At 34.0% G+C, this 20,961-nt stretch overlaps 1 protein-coding gene across 1 annotated transcript; it reads left to right on the top strand.

Annotated features, from left to right (window-relative positions):
• Positions 1-619: 619 nt before the first annotated feature.
• Positions 620-9,334, top strand: LOC128552276 (uncharacterized). Its single transcript, XM_053533306.1, has 3 exons — positions 620-875; positions 3,682-3,877; positions 8,923-9,334. The coding sequence occupies exons 1-3, from the start codon at positions 621-623 to the stop codon at positions 9,186-9,188; spliced, it is 717 nt and encodes a 238-aa protein (XP_053389281.1). The 5' UTR covers position 620; the 3' UTR covers positions 9,189-9,334.
• The last annotated feature ends 11,627 nt before the right edge of the window (positions 9,335-20,961 follow it).

Below are 20,961 nucleotides of genomic sequence, written 5' to 3'. Positions count from 1 at the left end.
ATAGTAGCGGTAATACTGCTATTACTGCTGCTACATTCAAGCTGAAGGCGGAGGGCGGATGGTGGAATGAGCTTTGATAAATTACAGCTACATGTATAAATTATCACAAAAAAATCATTAAAATTCATATGATAAGATCAACTACCTAGATTGTTTATATATTGATACACATTACCATTGCAACCGCTCGTTTAGCTCCATAGGAGAGCGCAGATCTACGGAGCACTGAGGTAGATGACCGGGCGAGGCGTAACTTCTCCGGGACGTTTTGATAAAGACATTTTGCCTGAAGTCATTTCGTCCTTCACCACTAATTTATGTGGAGAAGTCATCAGCTACTTCTGGAGAAAAGGTAATTAGTGATACAAAATCCATGTACACTTGTAAGAATTACCGCCGCTGTTACTGAAATTAAATTTGTTGAAAAAACGGCGCTAAACCCAAGTGAAATATATGTATGTGAAGAGTGCATAAACCAGGTCCGTTGGTCAAAGGTCAAGGTCACAACTTGGTCAAATTTTCTTGTAACCATACATTGGAGCTCTTGTTGCTATAAGTATTATATGATGATGATACTGTAATTGTATTGTTTTAATAGTACACTTGTTTTATCAATAGGCATGTTGGATGACTTAAAGAGAGTTATCCTTGTATATTTCCAAATGAACCCAGTTGACAGTTCGAGAAAACACACAGCATCAAATTCAAAAGGATACAATTTCTGGAAAATTGTAGAAATGGATTTCAGCGGATCTACTTTTGGCCAGTACAGACTCAACTTTTTGGGATATCAGTTTCTTTACGAGGAAAAACCAATTAATGTGAGAGCTCGAGAAGGAATACATCTTGCTTATGAGACTCTGTTAAATGGAAACGTAAGTCTAAAATTAGAATATGGATTATATATTGTAATAATCATGGTAAAGCATTAGCATTAGCAGACTATCTCTTCCCACATTAACAACAAGGCCCTGCTATAAAAAATATCAAATATATATTTCACACCACCAGACTACTCATCAGTCTAATCCTGAAAGATATGAGGTCAATGATAGTTATGCATGTATTGCTTTTTCTATACATTTGAACTTAACATGCTGCTATTTGATTATCGTAAAAGTTCAAATTCAAAGAAAAAAAACACAACAAAACACGCCAAAGGTGTGCCTACATTGACTGATGTTTCCATTTTAGGCCACAAAAATGTATGCTTTTCGGATTTTTTTATCCCCGTACACACACACTAGAATCCGTCCTTTATATATTGTTTTATGTGCTTTCATTATTTGTAAAAGGGGTTTAAATTTTCAAATCTCCCATGAAAGACTCAATATAACCGAATCTGCTATTGTGTTACTTGGTGGCATCTATGCTTTTAAAGGATCTTTCACATATTTTGTTAAATATCACAACCGCGGTCTTTATGTGCCGTTTGCGGATGTAATATGTTTCCACATACTTGCATTCAGTGTTGTTATATTTTCTTGACCTTAGGAAATACAGGTCACGTTCAACATTGAGGTCAGCAGGTCAAAGGTCAAGGTCACAGTGACCTTAAACAATTAAACGGTTTCCGGATGATAACTTGAAAACGTTTGGGCCAAGGATCATACATTTTTGAACACAGGTGTAATATAATAAAATACAGGTCAAGTTCGTTTGACTTTGAGATCAGTAGGTAAAAAATCATGGTAACAATGACACGAAACAGTTAAACGGGTTCCAGATGATAACTTAAGATCGCTTTGGCCTAGAATGAAAATTGATTGGGAGGTTGATCATGACCAGCAGATGACTCCTATTGATTTTGAGGTCAGTAAATTATAGGTCAAGCAAGTTCGACTTTGACATTGGCTTAGTTCTGTGGCAAGGCAGTATTGTGGGGGTATAATTTGTCACTACTTGACAACTCTAGTTTTCATTTTCAACAAAAGCTTGATTTATTGAAAGAGCTGAATATTTTTTTCTGTTTCGTTATCATTCACCGGAAATAAAAAAAAAAACAACGCAGTATAACCTGAAGGAAAAAGGAAGTCAGAAAACAGAAACCAATAAATACTGTTTCTATCGCAAATTCAGGAAGGAGCATTTTTAATTGTTTTACAATGAACATTCTCTAATGAATATCATTTTAGCCATATTCGTAATGAAATGAGTAAAGTGTCATGTTCATATAATCACCGTTTTATCCATCCAGCTGTCTGTTCGTCAGTCACTCTTCTTGTACAGAGAATAACTGAAAAACTATCGAAGACACCAAGTTGTAAGTTAATTCAATGATAGATTGAGTGGTAGTGCAATGACAAGGAACCATAACTGCAGGTGGACCAATTCTTGAACGCTCTCCCTTTTTGAAATTCTTATCCTGGACATAACTCGAATAATGTATAAGGTATTGATGTGGAACGCCTAGACTGTCTTGACATAATGTTTATCGTTTCGGCATATGCTTTGTTCCGATATATTCGGAACAAATTATAATTTGACTTGTAGATAAAGCAGTTTATCATGTACATTTATTAGTTTGTCCAGTACTTTCATAGTTTTTTTTTGTGCATTCTCTAGTTTGTGCAGTGCAATTAATAATTCGTTATGTGTTTTTTCCCAATATGTTCGGTATAATCATCACTTGAATTAAGCAGTTTGTTATGTAAATTTATTAGTTTGTCCGGTACATTTCTTAGTTTGTGTTGTGCATTCGCTAGTTTGTGCTGTCCAGTTAATAGTTCGTTATGTGCTTTTTCCAATATATTCGGTACAATTCGTAATTTATGTTAAGTTTTAAGAGTTTGTTATGTACATTTACTGGTTTGTCCAGTACATTTCTTTGTTCGTGCTATGTATCTACTAGTTTGTGTTGTCCAATTCATAGGTAGTCATGTGCTTTTCCTAATATATTCAGTATAAATCATAATTTGTTATGTAGATACAACAGTCTGTTATGTGCATTTAGTAATTTGTGAAGTACATTTCTGAGTTAATGGTGTACATTATTAGTTTGTGCCGTCCAATTAATAGTTCGTCATGTGCAGTTTCCAGTTTATTCGGTACAATTCACTGGTACTGCCAGTAAGTAAATATATACACTAAATAGGTCAGAGAAATTAGGGTTGTTTTTGACTGACTGAAATGTTGTAAAGTTCATATTTCATTTTATCTTTTATACAAACATTTACGGTGGTATGTTTACACGCATTTATTTCTTAAGATTAAATTATCTTGCGCGTACGGCATTTTATCTCGACAGCTCGATACCTTATCTCGTGCGCAAGGCATCTTATCTAGTGCGCATGTCGTTTTTTCTTAATAGCACGACACATCTTATCTGTATATAACAAGGCTTTTTGTGTGTATTCAGATCATCATAAATGTATTTCGTAGCATCAATATTTGACGTGGCTGACACCCTGCAAGAAAAAGACTACTACATTATTTTATGTTCAAAACATTTTGATATTTGTCTTCAAATAATTCAATGCCGTTATATGTACAATGACGGACGACAATAAGGCTTAAACAACTACTTTAACATGCAAAAATGGTCACGAAATTGAAACAAATTATTTTGTCAAAAATTATTGACATAGTTTCTTCTTACTGTAAACGTTTTTCATATAAGTGATACAATGATTATATTTACTTAATCAAACGCAAGCTTTGTACCATAAACCTTCTTTACAGGTTACTTCCGTGGGTGTATACTACAAAAAGACATCGTACGCTGCAGGACAATTTCTAGAGGCATTGGGGAAATTAGTGTATCCCAGAATCCACTTACGACCAGCACAACACATTGATATGTTAACACATACAAATTCTGCAACTGTGGTATACGTAACTTCGCTTTCAGATATCATTGAAAAGAGCTCTTTTACAGGTATATTCTACAGAAAACAGACATTCATGTTCACACATAATTTTTATATTCATACCAAGCAAGAATTGTTTTCATGTCCAATTTATGTATGCTAAATGCCAATTAGCTACCTAATCTCAAATTACAGTATGCACAAAATGTTTTCTATAAATGTACCTTTATAGAAACTGAATGCTGCATGCTGCAACAACATAAAGCCCGCCCGCTTAGCTCAGTAGGGAGAGCGTTGGTCTACAGATCGCGGGGTCACGAGTTCGATCCCCGGGCGGGGCGTATGTTCTCCGTGACGCTTTGATAAAAGACATTGTGTCTGAAATCATTCGTCCTCCACCTCTGATAATTCATGTGGGGAAGTTGGCAGTTACTTGCGGAGAACAGGTTAGTACTGGTACAGAATCCAGGAACACTGGTTAGGTTAACTGCCCGCCGTTACATGACTGAAATACTGTTGAAAAACGGCGTTAAACCCAAAACAAACAAACAAAGCAACAACATAAACATTAGATATATATTTCAAAGAAGCAGTCATTTAACTAATCCAAAATGACTGTATCAATAACCTACAAAACGGATAATGTGATATAGATATATATTGTATTAAACTCTAAATGTGCAGATTTTCCTACCGTTTATGAGTATTTGTAATAATTGAAACCGTTTAAAAGTAAGAATAAACTCAAGGACTTTAAAAACACCCCATTCCTGCATTTGTAAAATTTGATCCAAGAAGAATACCGTTATGAATATATTTATGAAATATTAACGGTAGATTATGGTATTAAAGTGGTAATTTGCCAGCGCTTATGCAGCTCATATTCGGGTAAGCTTTATTTGGATATCGGTTGTCGTCTCTGGATAAGCTTAGCAAATATTTGCCTAAGTCATTACGCCGTTAAAGATGAACAAATTGACCATTTCGTCCAATGATAAAAGAATTAATTGACTATTACGTTGCAAAACGTAGGTGACTTTGGCGTAATATAAAACGTTCCCATGGTGTTGTCAAACAAAGTCCTAAAGCCACAACCTGTCCAGTATATTTTCGATGACTCCTCTTTTATTATCTCACTTACTATCTTATACAAATATAAGAGGATGGTGATTGATATTTTCAATTGAGAGCGTTTCAAAAAGAAAGAAAGAAAAAGAAAATAGAAAAAAAAACATTTGAGAAACGCATACGTTCGAGAAGAATGAATGTCAATACTTATTGTAATGAATTAGTTTTTTATTAAAGAAAATTCAGGAAATTTTGATAAAAATGTTGCTAAAGAGTTTTTGTTATCGATGTCAACATGTAATAACATTTAGTCTTTATAAATGTTCGCTTTGGATTTTGTATCATATGAGTAACCGTATTCACTTACACGTGTAAGGCGACAATGGTCAAGCTTCAAGTACCACAGAAGAAACCACCATCACATAATGATAAGCAAATGCAAAACTACTTGAATACATACCGGTATTTCCAGAATGAAATAACTGGCTTATGTGGATGGGCGTTTCTTAAGTTCTTGAGTTCTTCAGTGTATATCAAATGTCATCTCCATGTTGCTGTAATAAACTAAGTTATCCGTGTACTGTCTTTATATCATATATGTTTAATTATTCATATACGTATATCAAGTTTGACTTTCCAACCCGAATGTGTACCATGTCAAACACCGCTAACTATTAAACATATTTTAATCAATTGTGTGGACTTTGCTACACAATGCAGTATATATTATGACGTTCAATCAATGAAAGAGTTATTTGAAAACGTTTCAGTCGGAAATATTTTATCTTTTTTAAAGTAGATAGGAATTTATCAAAAAATCTAACATTTCATATTTTTATTTACATCTTTTGCAATATTTTTATGTTTGCAGCTGATATTTTAACACATACGTATATACATTTTACAAAACTGCTTTTAGATATAGTTACATTTTTACGTGGATGATTTTAGAAATGCTTTACATTATGCAATGTGCTTTACATTTTGACATGGATGTTTTTAGGTACGTTTTACATCTTTATATAAATGTTTATGCTTTATTACAGTTGATGTTCGCAATATGGCTTCTTCTCGGCGATATATGACCATTTTGTGTCGATTCGCCGTAAAACCCAAACTCACTCACTCACTCACTCACTCACTCACTCACTCACTTGACTTTCCACAAAGCTATTGGACGATTGACATGTATAGCAGTTTAGTTTTCGTAGTCTCTGTCATCATCTGTATCACTGAGTATTTCATCAATACCCTTCGTCCATTTAAGTTGACAGGAAAAGGTTTTTATGGCAGTTACAGAATATTGTGCTCAGGAGGTGAGCTAAAATCATCACACGAAGGATGCTGCAAATGATTGTTCAGATGCAAAATTAGCAAAATTGTAATAGATGAAGGGGAAAGAAACAGGTACTCAGCGATCACTAGTGGATATTGCAGCAACATGTAAGGCAAATTCAGATATTACATCCCAGTTCTTAGCAGCTCATACCCTGTCTGGATGTGATACTGTAATCAAGCTATTTGGCATTGGAAATACAACCGGTGTCAAAACAGAGGAAGCGAGGATACATTCTAGCCACAATTTGAGATATAGATTAAAATGCGAACATGTTCTTATAGAAACTGTCGCTTTTTGCTGGCCTTTTATTGACAGAAAAGGACTAAAAGGATGTCCGAACTATTGAACATTGAAACAACCGAGCATCTGTATTGGGAGTGCCAGCACGTGCAGGCTTTCGCGGAACAGACGTGCGTTTGTGTGCTTGTGAGTCTAAAGCGGTGTCATACTGTGTTCTTGTATCTTTCTTGTCTGTTTTTCTATGTTAATTAGTTGGGTCTGGTTTTGTGTTTACCTTTGGTGCATTAATGTCTGCGCTATTGCGGTTTACGTTGTAGTGTAACTATGATTAAGCATTCCCTTTGTACATTCATCGTTGTTCAACTTTCCCCTTCAGCTTCCACCCTATTTTTACCCCTTACCACTTCCTCCCCCTCTATCTCTATTTGGCATAAATTTACATGTATATGTACTTGTTAGATTTTTGAAACAACCCGTCTTTAATATACTTCCATTACAGCTTCTTTTTCCTGTGGGACTTCTTTGTAAATGCGTGGCTCTGAGGCTGTGTTTTTGGTGTTCTGTGCTTCCGAGAAACCTACCCATACCTATTATCTTTTGGTTGTATAGGAAATACAAAAATGAAAAACTCAATAAATTTTGTTATTATATTATGCAAGTTATTCATTTTTAGAATGAAACAAAGGTAGACAATTGCGTTTTTAAACCGTTTCTTTACTATCTTTCTATGTGCGTTTATCTCTGCATTAATAAATAGCTTTAATGAAAGACAGATAAGTTAAACATTAATCCAAATGTTCTTTTTTTTAGCCATCCCTAAATTGTATTCTTTTTTTATAAATCGAATTCAGTTTTTCAATATAAATGGAAACGATCCTTTTTCTTCTTTTCTTATTTAACTCCCTCCTTTTTCGCCAATCAGCATCATATTTTCAATTTTAAAGAAAACTTTCCTGAATGTAATAATTGAGTCGATACATATTTGATAAAAATAATAAAAAAAAACTGAAATTTGTATTTATTCATTGTGTTGTTTGCATTTTATTGTATTGCTTTTATGTCTTTGATTGTAGTATATATGTATGCAATTGTTTCATGTATGTAAAGGAATAAACCTGGTTACCCATATGGAGCCTCAAAAAGATGTCCAACTATAAGCATTGCCATTGCCACATACATTAGAATTGTTCTATAAAATATCAAGAACACGCATACAGACATGCATTATAAATCAGTGATTTGGACTCTTAGAGGATAGTTACGACTAAAGTCCCGGAGGACAACCCCCTCAAACAACCCCCTACCGGCGCCAGCATTGTCCTACAGTTTATCCATTGAGGGTTTGAACCAAGAGAGCACCAAGTGCAACATCCCGCTGTGGTTCTTCTGTAACTCACATTACCCGCACAATATTCTGTAAACTACTATCAAATCTGTAACTGTCAACATAGATAAGCAATGGCAAAAGATACTGATGAAATACTCAGTGACGCTGTCGAGGATTCAAGGTATTCTGACGGAAAATACGAAATCTGAACAAAAATGTAAACGCCAATCGTTCAATATCTCTATGGAAGGTTAAACTAAATATATATCCATATATATATAACATACAATATACAATAGTGTACTGTTTTAACAAACGTAACACAAACACAAGGATAAGTTAATTTAATACAGAAACATTGCAAAGCACCTAAAATAACTTGCATCTATAGCAAACTGATCTTAAAGTCATCCCACCGTTCTATTATACTTTTAGTTCAAGTTGTTCTGTTTTTTAATAAAAACATCCATTTATTCACCTCTTTGTTATACAATTACTGAAGAAACATTCAAAGTGTTATACAAAGTTCTAAATATAAGAAGTAATCAAACTGCATAATTAAAGTGTTTAATGCAATATACATTGATTTCAATGTAGGCGGTCATATCGACAGTCACTTTGGACTGTTCATATGACTTTCTTCTTTAAAATTACTAAAAATGTTTCTATGTTACCTCTAGCAAAGGTAAAAATATAAACATTAATAATCCTGTTCTAATATCATGTACAAATGTAATTAAGAAGATATGTCGTCTTTGCATTGTTTGCGGCCATCGTAGAAGCCATCTTGAATATTTCAAAATACTCAATAATGAAAAAATTGTATCAATAAGTTTCAATGAAGGTACATGTGGTAGAATCTTTTGATGTCAAAATATTTTGTGCATACACCAATTTGTTTTTCTTTTTCATGTCAGCACATTGACTAAATATTGAGTATAAATACTCATATGATCGCTTACAGATACAGTTTTAAGATTAACTGAGTTTCCAGTAAACAAAGACACATTTTTATCGGAACCATACTGTGAAAGTCATTAGCCGGAAACTGTGCTTATGAAGACAGAACTCTCTTGATCCACTACCATCAACTATGCCTTTAAGAGGAACTAACTCTAACAACAATTTTGTTTTTACAGATTCAAGAAAAGTTGTCGTTTTCCGTATATTTGAAGTCGATACAGATAACATAAATGGAAACAAGGAACCAACTTTGCATCCTGAACCAAACGTGACCCAGGCATTACGCGAATTGTTCATCTCTTGTAAAAAGCAACACAATTACAAGTTTGGCCGGACTTTTAATATACTCCTTGGAAAGGATGGACAAATACGATTTTGCAATTTGACAATGCTTAAAGAGTTTGAAACATTTATATCCGAGTGCAATTCAAAACAACTTTAATGGCATCCTTGCATTTAATCAAAGATTGGCACAGCTTGGATTGCAATTCAGGATAGCCGACATTGGTAGAGTACAATGAAACAAAATAATCAAGCAGGATTTCCGGGCTATTCAGATATTTGGAATAAAAACAGAAAGACATTGTATTAAGTTTTCTCTAGTTGAAAAGACATTCTTTTACGTTTTATATAAGCCAGCTGCTGTTTTTTTTTATTTCATAATGGACCAATACTTTTGGCAGTATTTTCGATGATATTTCCTTTTTTTGCATTTATAAAATGTAGGAAAAGTCTTATTACATATGTGTTCACATCAGCAAGGTAGTTTATGAACATAAAGCTATTTTAAAGTGGGGTTGTCACTGATAGTTCTGATAAAATTATTTATTTTATAGAGAACGCATGGAAAATTTATATAGTACTGTTTTACCTAATGATGCTAAGATCAGGAATATCTAAAGCTTAATTTTTTGTTTAAGCAAGAGGAAAGCTATTGTTCAAAGGCGTACTCTTTACCCAAACCTTTAACCTTTGGACATACAGGGGCGGTTACATGATTTGATTTTAAAGGGGCGTATAACTTTTGTGAAACTAGGGGGTCCGGGGGCATCAACCCCCGGAAAAGTTTGGAAAAAGTGGATCTATCTGGTGCATTCGGAGCGTTCTGAGGTACTTTATTGGGTATTGAGAAAGGACAGGATTTGTGACAAAATCAACCGAAATAACTTGCTTCTTATAGTCCATGTTTTATGACTTGTCAGTCTTATTCTTGCGTAACTTTCTAGAAATTTCTTAGCCTTGATTCTGAGGATTTTATAGGGAGGGGTTACCAAGGGCTATTTAAAATAGAACTTGCATTATAAAACTCGTGCAAACTTTGTTGGATTTTCATTGTGCGAGCGAAACGAGCGAGAAAAAGTACAATTTTTTCACCCAGAACTTAAGACAAATCACCCATGCAAGCATAGCGAGTGAGAAAAAAATGCATATTTTATACTTTTTTACCAGAACAAAAAAAAAAAAAACAACAAATAACACATTTGAGCGTAGCGAGTAAAATTGCACATTTTTCGTCAAGAAGAAAATAAAATTGTATATGCGAGCGTAGCGAGCGAGAAAAAATGCATATTTTATATTTTTATCCAGAACAAAAGACAAATTATGAACGCGAGCGTAGCGAGCGAGAAAATGCATATTTTGCAATTTTGCACTTTGTTCACACAGAACAAAAGTCAAAATACCTGTGTTCCGGCAATTTTAGCGGAGTTTGGAGCGGGGATGTGTGTGTGTGTGGGGGGGGGGGGGGGGGGGGGGGGGGGGGGCGGTCTGAGCAACACGTCGGTAAAATAAGATGACGATTTTAATAAAACCTTGGTGTCAAATGAATGCAATGTAGCTTTATATTAGGATAACGTTGATTTGGATGATGAAAACGAAAGATTTGTGAATTCTTATATGATAAATGTTTTATTGTCTGAAATAATAAAGTATTACTTTGGTTGTCAAAAAATGCTATTTTATGTTTAATACACCAAATAAAATATAAACCGTTGGGGGTCGATGTACAAATGTACCCCAATCACACCATTAGTACATGTACGTAAGTGGTAAATCTTAAGAACTACTAATCCTTTATTAAGAGCATTACCCTCGTGTTTGCAGTAATGTTAATAAAATAAATGAATAATTAACAAAAAGAGTCTATTGTATTTGTAACCTAATGTCAGTCGGCTTAGCATAACATATGGTTCTTGTTTCATTTTTAGGCCATTCATACTGACAAACCTGTTCTTTGCTAGTTGGGCAGAAGTGAAAGTATTGCAAAAGCTGTTACAAGCGCAATTTTCCCCATGGGTTGTAGGTCCAACAGTATAAGTCTTTATTCAAGTTAACAGCTATTTCAAATTGGCAAACTGAAATTATGCCGAAATTATAGTACAAATGAGTTAATGCCACCGACGCTTATGGATTATTTAGTTGGACAGACTATTCAAATAAAGATGGCCACCATTTTGCAAATTTCAAATGGCCGCATTAAATTCGATCAAACATGTACATATGGAAGAGGTATAGCTATTCAAGTCAAAACTATAACGGAAATCACCTGACATTGATTTAAAGGAGTTATTATTTTACCGTTCACAAAATGGTCACCTAAGATAGGTTACAAGTACAAATATTAATGAGCAACAAATATTCATTATTATAAAGCAAATCAAATGACATCTTTTTAATAAAATAAGGTACAGTCAAACTTGTGTTAAAGACAACCTCTGAATAGAAACCACACGGCTCTAAAGTCCACATGTTTTGCTTCCCATTTTAGCATTTACAGTGTGTTTCAACCTGTGAATAAAGTAATATAAAGGAGGAACTCAGAATTGACAACACAAATATCACAACCACAATAATATCAAGGAGCGTGCTCTTAGTCTTTCATTAAGGAAATATATAGTATGATTGCACGGATCAGTAAAAAAATCAAAACACAAAAAAATAAAAAAAATAAAAAAGAACTAAATAAATAAAAATCTAAAGCAAAACAAAGAAAACAACAAACAACAACAACCCAAAACACTATAGTCTAAGGAAAAGAACTATTTTTTTAAAAGCATGTTTTTATCAAAAGTAACATTTGTTTCACTACCAATGTTGTACTTGTATATGTATGACGTGCTGTAAGAACAAAATGTGCAGTGTTGGTTTGCATCATGATTAAATCAGCAACTTTGAACTAGAATAGTCCATTTAATAATCGATCTGGCGCGACGTGGTTTCGCGACGGTCCACCGCATTATTTTGCAGGATATATAGTATTCGGCAACCCGATTTCTTATGGGTGAAAGTCGAAAATTTTCAAATTATGTACATGAGTACCCTCATGTTCTATTTTTCTTATGGGTGAAGGTTGAACATATTATCTTATGGGTGAAAGTCAAAAATTTTTAGATTATGTATACATTGTACCAAATCTAAAGTTAACTATCAATATGTTAACTTTGTTTGAAGCAGAAGCCATGAACAATTGCTAATCTATGTTACCTTTCTGTAGACTCTCATTTGTCGACATCCAGTATTTCAAAATAGTAAAAAAGTATCATGGTTAAGTCTAACAAAATTATAAGATCATGCGTGCAAGTTCATTAAACATGATTTATTCAAATTTATTCAAATTAAAAGCATACAAATGCAATCATTGTTGTGTTTGCAATGTTGCTTGTTCTCCAAGGTGGAAAATTCGAGTGGTGACAGTTACGTAATAATGTATGTTAAATTTTAAAGTACCTATATCCACTAAAAGTCAAAATTATTTAAGTCAGCTTAATTTGACATTTACAATAAAGACAACTATTGGCACCCCGAAAAGTTCTTAATGAAATATCATCTGGCTCGATCTGTTGAGAAATATTATGTGATTTATATGTTTTTCATTTGTAGCACGTTGTCTGTAATGTAAACTAATTGCAAAATATTACATTTTCACATGCAAATATATAAAATTATAAATCTTGACACAATTGCTTGATGATATTCTATCAAAAATACAGTTATTTTGGTAATTTTATAAGATATTAAATCTGGCGAAAATGTTGCTCATGTGGGTAGGGTATTCAAATCTCTTAATTTTTCGTATAAACCGTAATGATTTAGAATAAATCAGTTTACATTACAGACCACGTAATTCTATGTAGAACATGGTTACATGTGCCGATCTAAAGTTTTATTATCGACATTTTCGGTAGATGCTTTCGATAAAACACCTTCCGTCAAAATTTTCTTTATTGGCATTCCTATTATCAAAAATCCGCAACGTTCATGTAATTTTTTCTCCTCTATTTTTTGCAGTTTTATAGTTATTTTGAAAATTATTCTATATGATTCAATTTAAAAATATTTACACCTGCTGCGGCCAAGATATGTCCTAATAAAACCGTTTGAGCAAACTTTAGTGTTCACATAAAAACCAATTTATTTATCTATTTATTTGGGTTTTACGGCGCACCAACACAATATAGGTTATATGGCGCCAAACAGGACTACAAATTTTGGTTCCACATCTCATTTACATCGAAATAAGAACATGAGGTATGGAATCAAAATTTGCATACCTGCTGGAATCACAGAGTTACTGCAAAACCAAGTGTTAAGATCCTATTAGTCACCCCTTACGACCATGCAAGGGTAAGGCAGGGAGTAAATTTAAGCTTGAAACTTGATAAAGAATGTAATAGTGCAACAGACAAAAGTCGTAATGTCACTAAAATAGAGGAAAGTTGAAACTTCACAGGTCGCTCAACACGACAAAAACGAAATTGTTGCAGGCTCGGTTTGATTGAGCCTGTTCATGGACGGTAGTGGAAATGCGTGCTACCGTCCACGCCCTCTAGCCCCGGGTTGAGCAGAACTCAACATTTATACATGCTGAAAGTATAAAAAGCAATTTTGAGACATCCGCAGATGTATTCAAACGGCGGAGAACATGGAACCTTCAATGATACACGTGTTGAGGCGTGTAATTCCATGAAGAGCGGCGTTTGGTCCCCAGATAAAGTAAAGGGTGTGCCCCAAACGAGAAAACAATGGGCAGAACAAAACAAACTCGAATTTAGGAAGGGGATCTGAGGTTTTGGAGCCTGCGTATCACAGGAACTGTCAAAAGACAAAATTAAAAAGCAGGCACCATATCCAAGGGGTGATTAAACAATACCCAAGGCTATGAAAGCGGGAGTATTGGAATCAACCAGGCCGAAATGGTCATGTGAGAAACTAAACAGTACCAATAACACGACATAAAAGTCGTACTGAACGATCTGAGAAGATCGAAATATAACAGTCCTGATCAGTCAAGTAAAACCATCTGAAAACCAAGCAAGAACGCCTTAACAAAATGATTCATATCTAGGTGTCTTTTAAATGTACTATTCCGACAACATACTGGTTGTTGGAGGTAAGTGATGCAATATCTATTCCAAACCATCACTTACAAAATACTACTTTAGTTTTGCTCGACTTAACTTAGAGGTCCCAATACTTCACATACCAATGTACTTGTTCATACTTAGGTCACACCAATTTGATTACTTGGTCAACGTATTTCCCGCTCCACTTTTTTTCCAGAATCAAAAAGAAATATATAATTTTTTTTTAAATCAGCTTCCACTCAAAATATCAGAGCGGGCGTTTTTTCACTGTTTAGGGGCCTTTTTGTCACTGTGAAGCGATAGTTATTCATAAAATTTCATACTTTTAATCATGATTGTCCATTAAAACACCAGCAGAACATGTTTGATGCTCTGTGATGTCCCAGTTTGCAAACAGCCAAAATGACAGTTATTTTGTGTAAATAAATCTTGGAAAGATCATTAGAAAGAGTTTCCGCAAGACATTTTTTCTCAAGATGAACATCAATATCTCATTATTTAAAACAGTGTCATTTAATAATGACTGGTGATTAGAACAACTTTTGCTGCGTTCCTTAAAATTATACATATACATCAGCGGTAACTTGGTAGTACTTAAATGATGAACAGGCGGTATAATTCAATTTGGACTTCACATCCAGTGTTACATCATTAATAATGTATTGTTGAAATAACTTTGATTTTAAAGAATGGTACATTGCTTCTATCAGCTATGTAAATGAACACAATTTGCTGGCAGAGAAGGAGTACGCACATGGAACTTTATTAGGGCAAAGGAATCCTAAAGAGCTTACAAACTCACAATCCAAGAAAACATACTTTTTTATTTTTCACGTGTAGTTGAAATACATATATATACCTATACACACACACACACATACACACACACACACGCACACACACACACACACACACACACACACACACACACACACACACATATATATATATATATATATATATATATATATATATATATACTAACATACATATATACCAATACAAAATTACACCCATAAACACATATACATAGATACATGTATATACATACACATTACGTATATATCCACCTAGATATACATACATAAGTACCGACATACATATATACACAAAAGCCATATACATACATGCAGGCACATAAAAGTAATATACATACATACACAAATATACAACACAGCATTAAAGAAAGACAACTCAATAGCTTAAATAGGCTTAGCTGTTTATTTACATGATAAAACTAAGGAGTCATTGCTAATCGTTGTATTAAAAAGACATATAAAATGTCCAGTTGATACCATAAAAACTGAATGAGGAAAACCGGCACTATCGCGCAGTTAAAAAATGGTCTTAAAAGATCGATTATCACCCCGATCAGATCGTAGATGAACTGAGTAGCAATAATTTCTTAGAATCTGTAAAACTGCTAATTAATACTAAAAGAAAATATCTATTCATTATCAACAAATATAAAATAATCTATGTACTAAAAGGAAATAAAAGGACAATTCTTAGGTGTACAAATAGTTTTTACTACTTTTAAGAATAAGAAACAGGATTTTGCAGCACACTTCACAATTTCTTGATTAGAAAAATAAATGACATTTTACCTTCATCAGATAAATTGATAAATTGTTCATCTATAGACACTGCCTTAGTAAATAAATCTTTTCTTATATGCTCATACTCCTGACAGTATAGTAACACATGCTTTTCATCTTCAATACCATTTCTGCATATTGGGCATAATCTTTGATTTAAAGGTAATCTCTCGTATCTGCCTATCTGATAGGGGCGATATCACATCTAAACTTTGCAAAAGCTGTTCTATGTTTATAAGGCAACATTGTCTTAACATATGATTCAGTTTCAAAATTAAACTTGGAAGTTCTGTAAGTCCTCAGTTTATTTCCTCCACTACCAGTATTACTGTTAATGGTATGTAGTGTCTCAATCCATGTATCAAGATACTCATTTAAGTATGAGGTGGTTAATCTATCGATCAAAAGGTTTTTATTCAATACACCATTTATGCTAAAACATTCACCACAGTTGTATTTTTCAAAAAGTTCCTTTGTTCTATATTACCAATCTTTACATGCTCTACCAGCAAGCTTAACACAGTATTTATTAACTAAACTATTTATTCTTAAATTACTTAACAAATATTGGTTCCCAACCCATGTCATCGGCGAGGGCAGCACTTGGTGTATATCGGCCTGTACCAAGAAAAAAACCCATGGCTCGATTCTGAATTGCAACTATGAAAGAAAAAGTCTTTGTACCCCAAATAGCTGCCCCATACCCAGAGACTGGCCATACCATAGATTCATACAATTTCTGATATACAACAAATCGCATACCTCCCAGACTCTTATATTTTGCAATAAGTAATCCAAGGCCTGTACCCGCTGCTTTAGCAACAAATTTAGCAGTGAAATTGTAGTCAAGAATTTCATTCAAAGCTAAACCTAAACCAAGATAAACATAATTATCAGTAAATGCTAAACTGTTTGATCCATACTTAAATTGAAACAATGTACAGACTTACTTCTAAAATGTACAATATTGCTTTTCTTGGAATTGATAAGCATATGACTTCTGTCACACCAATCACATAAAATATCTAACATTCTCTGTAAATCTTGTTCATTCTTTGCTAAGAGAACAACATCATCTGCATACAATAAAACTGACAAGATTTTACCATCATCTAGTTCAATTCCTAGCCCTACAGCATTAAAAAGAATAGGGGACAAAATATACCATTGTCTTAAACCCATATTAACATCAAACAATTCTGAAGTATACTCATTTAATTTGATGCAAGAACTAACACAAGAGTATAATGATTTGATAACATATAACATTTTACAGTTAACACCCATGTCAGAAATATGCTTCCATAAAATGGAGCGATCGATGGAGTCGTAAGCCTTTTTAAAGTCAATAAATGCGGCATAAGTTTGAAGTTTCTTTTTTTAACCTAGTTTCTACAATAGAGGTAATGGTGGATAGATAATCAACTGTACTGCGCTTTCTACGAAAGCCGTTTTGTACATGTACCAATTTTGAATTTTCTTCTAACCAAGATGATAATCTTTCATTGAAAACCGAAATATATAGCTTATACATTGTTGGTGCTAACGTAATACCACGGTAATTCATTGGATTCAACGGGTAAGTTGTACTAGACTTAGGAATGGGGTTAATAATTCCTTTTCCCCAATCACGTGGTATTTTACCAGTTTCAAAGCAAACATTGAAAAATACATGTAAGAAAGAAATAGAAGTGTCATTTTTTGAAAACTTCATAAGGCAGATCCACAAGGTTTACGTAAACCAGATTTTTCTATAGCTTTCTTAATTTCATAATATAATATATTATTATCTAATAGAGGGATAAAATTTTTCCTTTCATCCTGTATACAACCACGAGATAAAACATCAGGGCCATCAGCAGACGGACCATTCAAAAGATCTTTGAAGCTATCTTTCCAGTGATCTTTATTCTGATCTGTAACCAATACACCATTTCTATCAACATATTTAAATGGTATTTTGTGATTTTTGTTTTTGGTAATACCAGTCTTGCCAATAGTTTTCCAGAATTTGTTCTGGCCTTTTTCTATTAAGCTTAGTAATTCCTCCTGCTGTTTAAACCAAAAATTTCTTTTAGCTATCTGACCTTCCCTGTCAAAATTTTTACGACAGTTTTTATAAATATTATTTAACTCTTTTCTAATACTGTAAGATCAACTATTTAGCCAATTCTTTTCAGATATACAGACATTGTTCCACAGCCGATTTTAATGATTATTCCACCATGGTTTTCCGACCCTTCTCCATTTATGCGAGAATTGTTAAGCACAATACGTTTAAAAGGTATTTTATCATACATATCTGGTACACCCAGACGAGCTGCATATAGAGGTTCAAATCCCCCGGTTAATGGTGCCATCATATATTGTTTAAGAAAGAAATACTACACAGTAATCTACCTATAAAGCCTTACCAACAAGTGCGTTCATTAAACAAACCTTGGAAATATAAATGTTGAAATGTAAAACCTTTTACAAAAATTTAAGAACTATCACCTCTTGTTTTCGCATGATAAACAGTTATCAAAAAATTCAAAAAAATGCCGCGAAATCTCTGAAATACAGTGTCTTAAGACTTTTTTTTTAATGTGTCAAGTGATTTACTTTTGCGTAGGTCTAAAGGCAGTTCATTCTAAAGTTTTGGACCAATGGTACAGGAACTTCTATCATTGAATGTTTTGCACTTGTTGTATGGAACAACATAACGACGTTCAGAATTTTCAGCCGATCTCAAGCCTTGTCTGCTAGGAATATACTCTGTAAGCAATTCTGTTAAATACAAAGGTGCTCTGCCAGTGTGACAGTTATACGTGAAAGAAAGTATCTTGAACTCAATTCTTGCTTTTACTGGCAACCAATGGAATTGATAAATGCGTGTTTAGGACTGTCAAATTTCCTTTTGTGAAGGATAAGTTTTGCGCACATGTTTTGAATACGTTGCATCTTACGCATCTCACAGTTAGCTACACCATACCGCTTGACATTGCAATAATCCAGATGTGAAATAACCAGAGACAAAACTAAAATTTCAGTGACTGCTCTTGTTAAGTGTTTCCGAATGTTCTTAATTCGTAGGTAATTCAACATGGCTGTACGACATTTGCGATTTAATGATCTTTAAAGCTCAAGGTCTCGTCAAAAATGCACCGAGGTACCTAATTGTGATTCCACGTTTGATATCATCACCAGCAATGTTAATGGAATTTGTAAAACATTTGTTCAATTGAGGTCTTCCACCAAACATAATAAATTCAGTTTTGGAAGTGTTCATTTTCAGATTATTTCTGTTCATCCAGTCATTGATTATAACTGTGCACCTTTCAAGGTCTCCGATCGCTTGTGATTCTACTGAAACAGATGAAGGACGAAAACTTTTATTTTGCTATATGATCATCAGCAAACCCGTAGACTGACATTGATTTTGGAATGACATCAAAATGGGTTCCAGCATAGGTGAGATACAGCCACGGCCCAAGACAACTGCCCTGTGGTACACTGCATTCAAGATGGCGGTCTGATGAATATACATTGTTGATTGTAATCTTAAAAATACAAGGCCTTAAACAGGAGTCTAGCCATTGAAGAGCTGTATCACCCACGCCATATTGTGCTTTTAGCACATCTAGAAAAATGTCGTGGTCAACAGTGTCAAATGCCGCACTTAAGTCAATCGCAAAAATGGCCGTGACTTCCTTTTTCTCCACACCACTATGAAGATCACTGACCAACCGAAGTAGCGCAGATTCACAGGAAAGGTACTTCCTGTATGCAGACTGGTTTTTAGGCAAAAGACTGTTTTGATTTACATGTTTGTTTAATCTGTAAAGAATAGCATTCTCATTAAGTTTTGATAGAAATGATAAATTACTCTTCTTCTTCTTCTTCCGGTATCGGTGCATGGCCAAAAAATTAATCACAGGACAATAATTGAAAAGCTGTAGTTCAAGACCTGCTTTTTTAGCAAAGGTCTAAAAACTGCTTGCTTGTATTTCACAGGGAAAACACCTTGTTGTAATGAGAGATTCACCAAGTGATACTAGAGAAAAGTTCATCTACATGCGATTTCAGAATACGTGCTGGCAAAATATCTTACTCTGAAGACGTAGTATTCAATTCATTGATGAGATGTTTCACTTCATCTTGAGTCAATTTAGTAAATTTATTTAAATTTTGTATATCCTTTACTTGAGGTTACAGGTTTTGGTAATCACTTAGAGATGGACGTATTTTTGAGATTTTTGCCATGAAAAAGTCAAAAAGCAAATCTTTCGGCCAATGAATTATTAGACTCTCCTTTAGGCAGTGGGTTTTCAGATTTGGTACCAGTTAGCTCAGATTCCAATCCATACAGAGTCTTGAAATCACCTTTAGCGTTCTCTATCTTTTCACTGAGTGTGTTTCTCTTTTGACGTTTGATTTCAAGATGGTATTCATTTCTTACTTGTTTATACGACTCAAAGTGATTTGTTTTACCATAACGCTTCCATTTACGCTCGGACTTTCTAACTTGTATTAGATGTTGCAATTTTTTATTGAACCACGGTTTCGGTGCTCTCTGAATTATAGTTTTTTCTTTTAGGGGAGCGTGCTTATTCAGGGAGACATATGAAGAGACAGCTCATTACTGTTCAGATGTCTATAACTTATTCTATAAACACTGACTAATGATTCCCAACTTTCAGCGTTTCTATTTGGAAAACATAATAACAATATTTTCTTAAACATTTTGCCTTCACAGTGACATACTGCATTTCTAACTTGTGTCCTCTACTTTTGAGATGAAATGTCATCCTGTAAACACCAAACATCCTGGATAAGACAGTTAAGTCACACACTGCACATTTGCAAGTTGCATAAAGTCTAAAGTAGTCCTTGTTATTTTCATTTGATACAGAATCTTAAGAAGGCTGGCTGATCAGGTGATATCAGAGGTATTCTGACTGCATTTACTTTTACCATGTAGGTTTCACTGAAAAATAGAAAAGTGAAGAATAACAATCTTAATGTCTTTTATTTGACTATGGATGTCAGCGGGGTGGGGTTGGGCTCTCCAGTAATAATATTTGTGACATCATGTTACTAGGTAGAACTACTGATCTTCTACAAGCCAGCTGGAGGGTTTCCTCTCACAAACATTAAATGAATGAAATTTACATATACTATTTCAATCGTATAATAACTTTTATATAAGTAAATGTATAATCTTGAAATGAAAATAACTTATCACATAGACCTCCCCCTCCTTGAAATTATT

This window comes from Mercenaria mercenaria, unplaced genomic scaffold, assembly GCF_021730395.1.
Source record: "Mercenaria mercenaria strain notata unplaced genomic scaffold, MADL_Memer_1 contig_2225, whole genome shotgun sequence".
NCBI lineage: Eukaryota > Metazoa > Mollusca > Bivalvia > Venerida > Veneridae > Mercenaria > Mercenaria mercenaria.
The sequence above is the reverse complement of the archived record's forward strand: the minus strand, read 5'-3'. Positions and strand labels throughout refer to the sequence as shown.

What these genes read in the sequence shown, in the direction of transcription:
- LOC128552276 (XM_053533306.1), top strand. Translation starts at nt 621, where the DNA reads ATGTTGGATGACTTAAAGAGAGTTATCCTTGTATATTTCCAAATGAAC. An exon ending in AGACTCTGTTAAATGGAAAC is followed by an intron (nt 876 to 3,681) that starts GTAAGTCTAAAA and finishes CCTTCTTTACAG; the next exon opens with GTTACTTCCGTGGGTGTATA. An exon ending in TGAAAAGAGCTCTTTTACAG is followed by an intron (nt 3,878 to 8,922) that starts GTATATTCTACA and finishes TTGTTTTTACAG; the next exon opens with ATTCAAGAAAAGTTGTCGTT.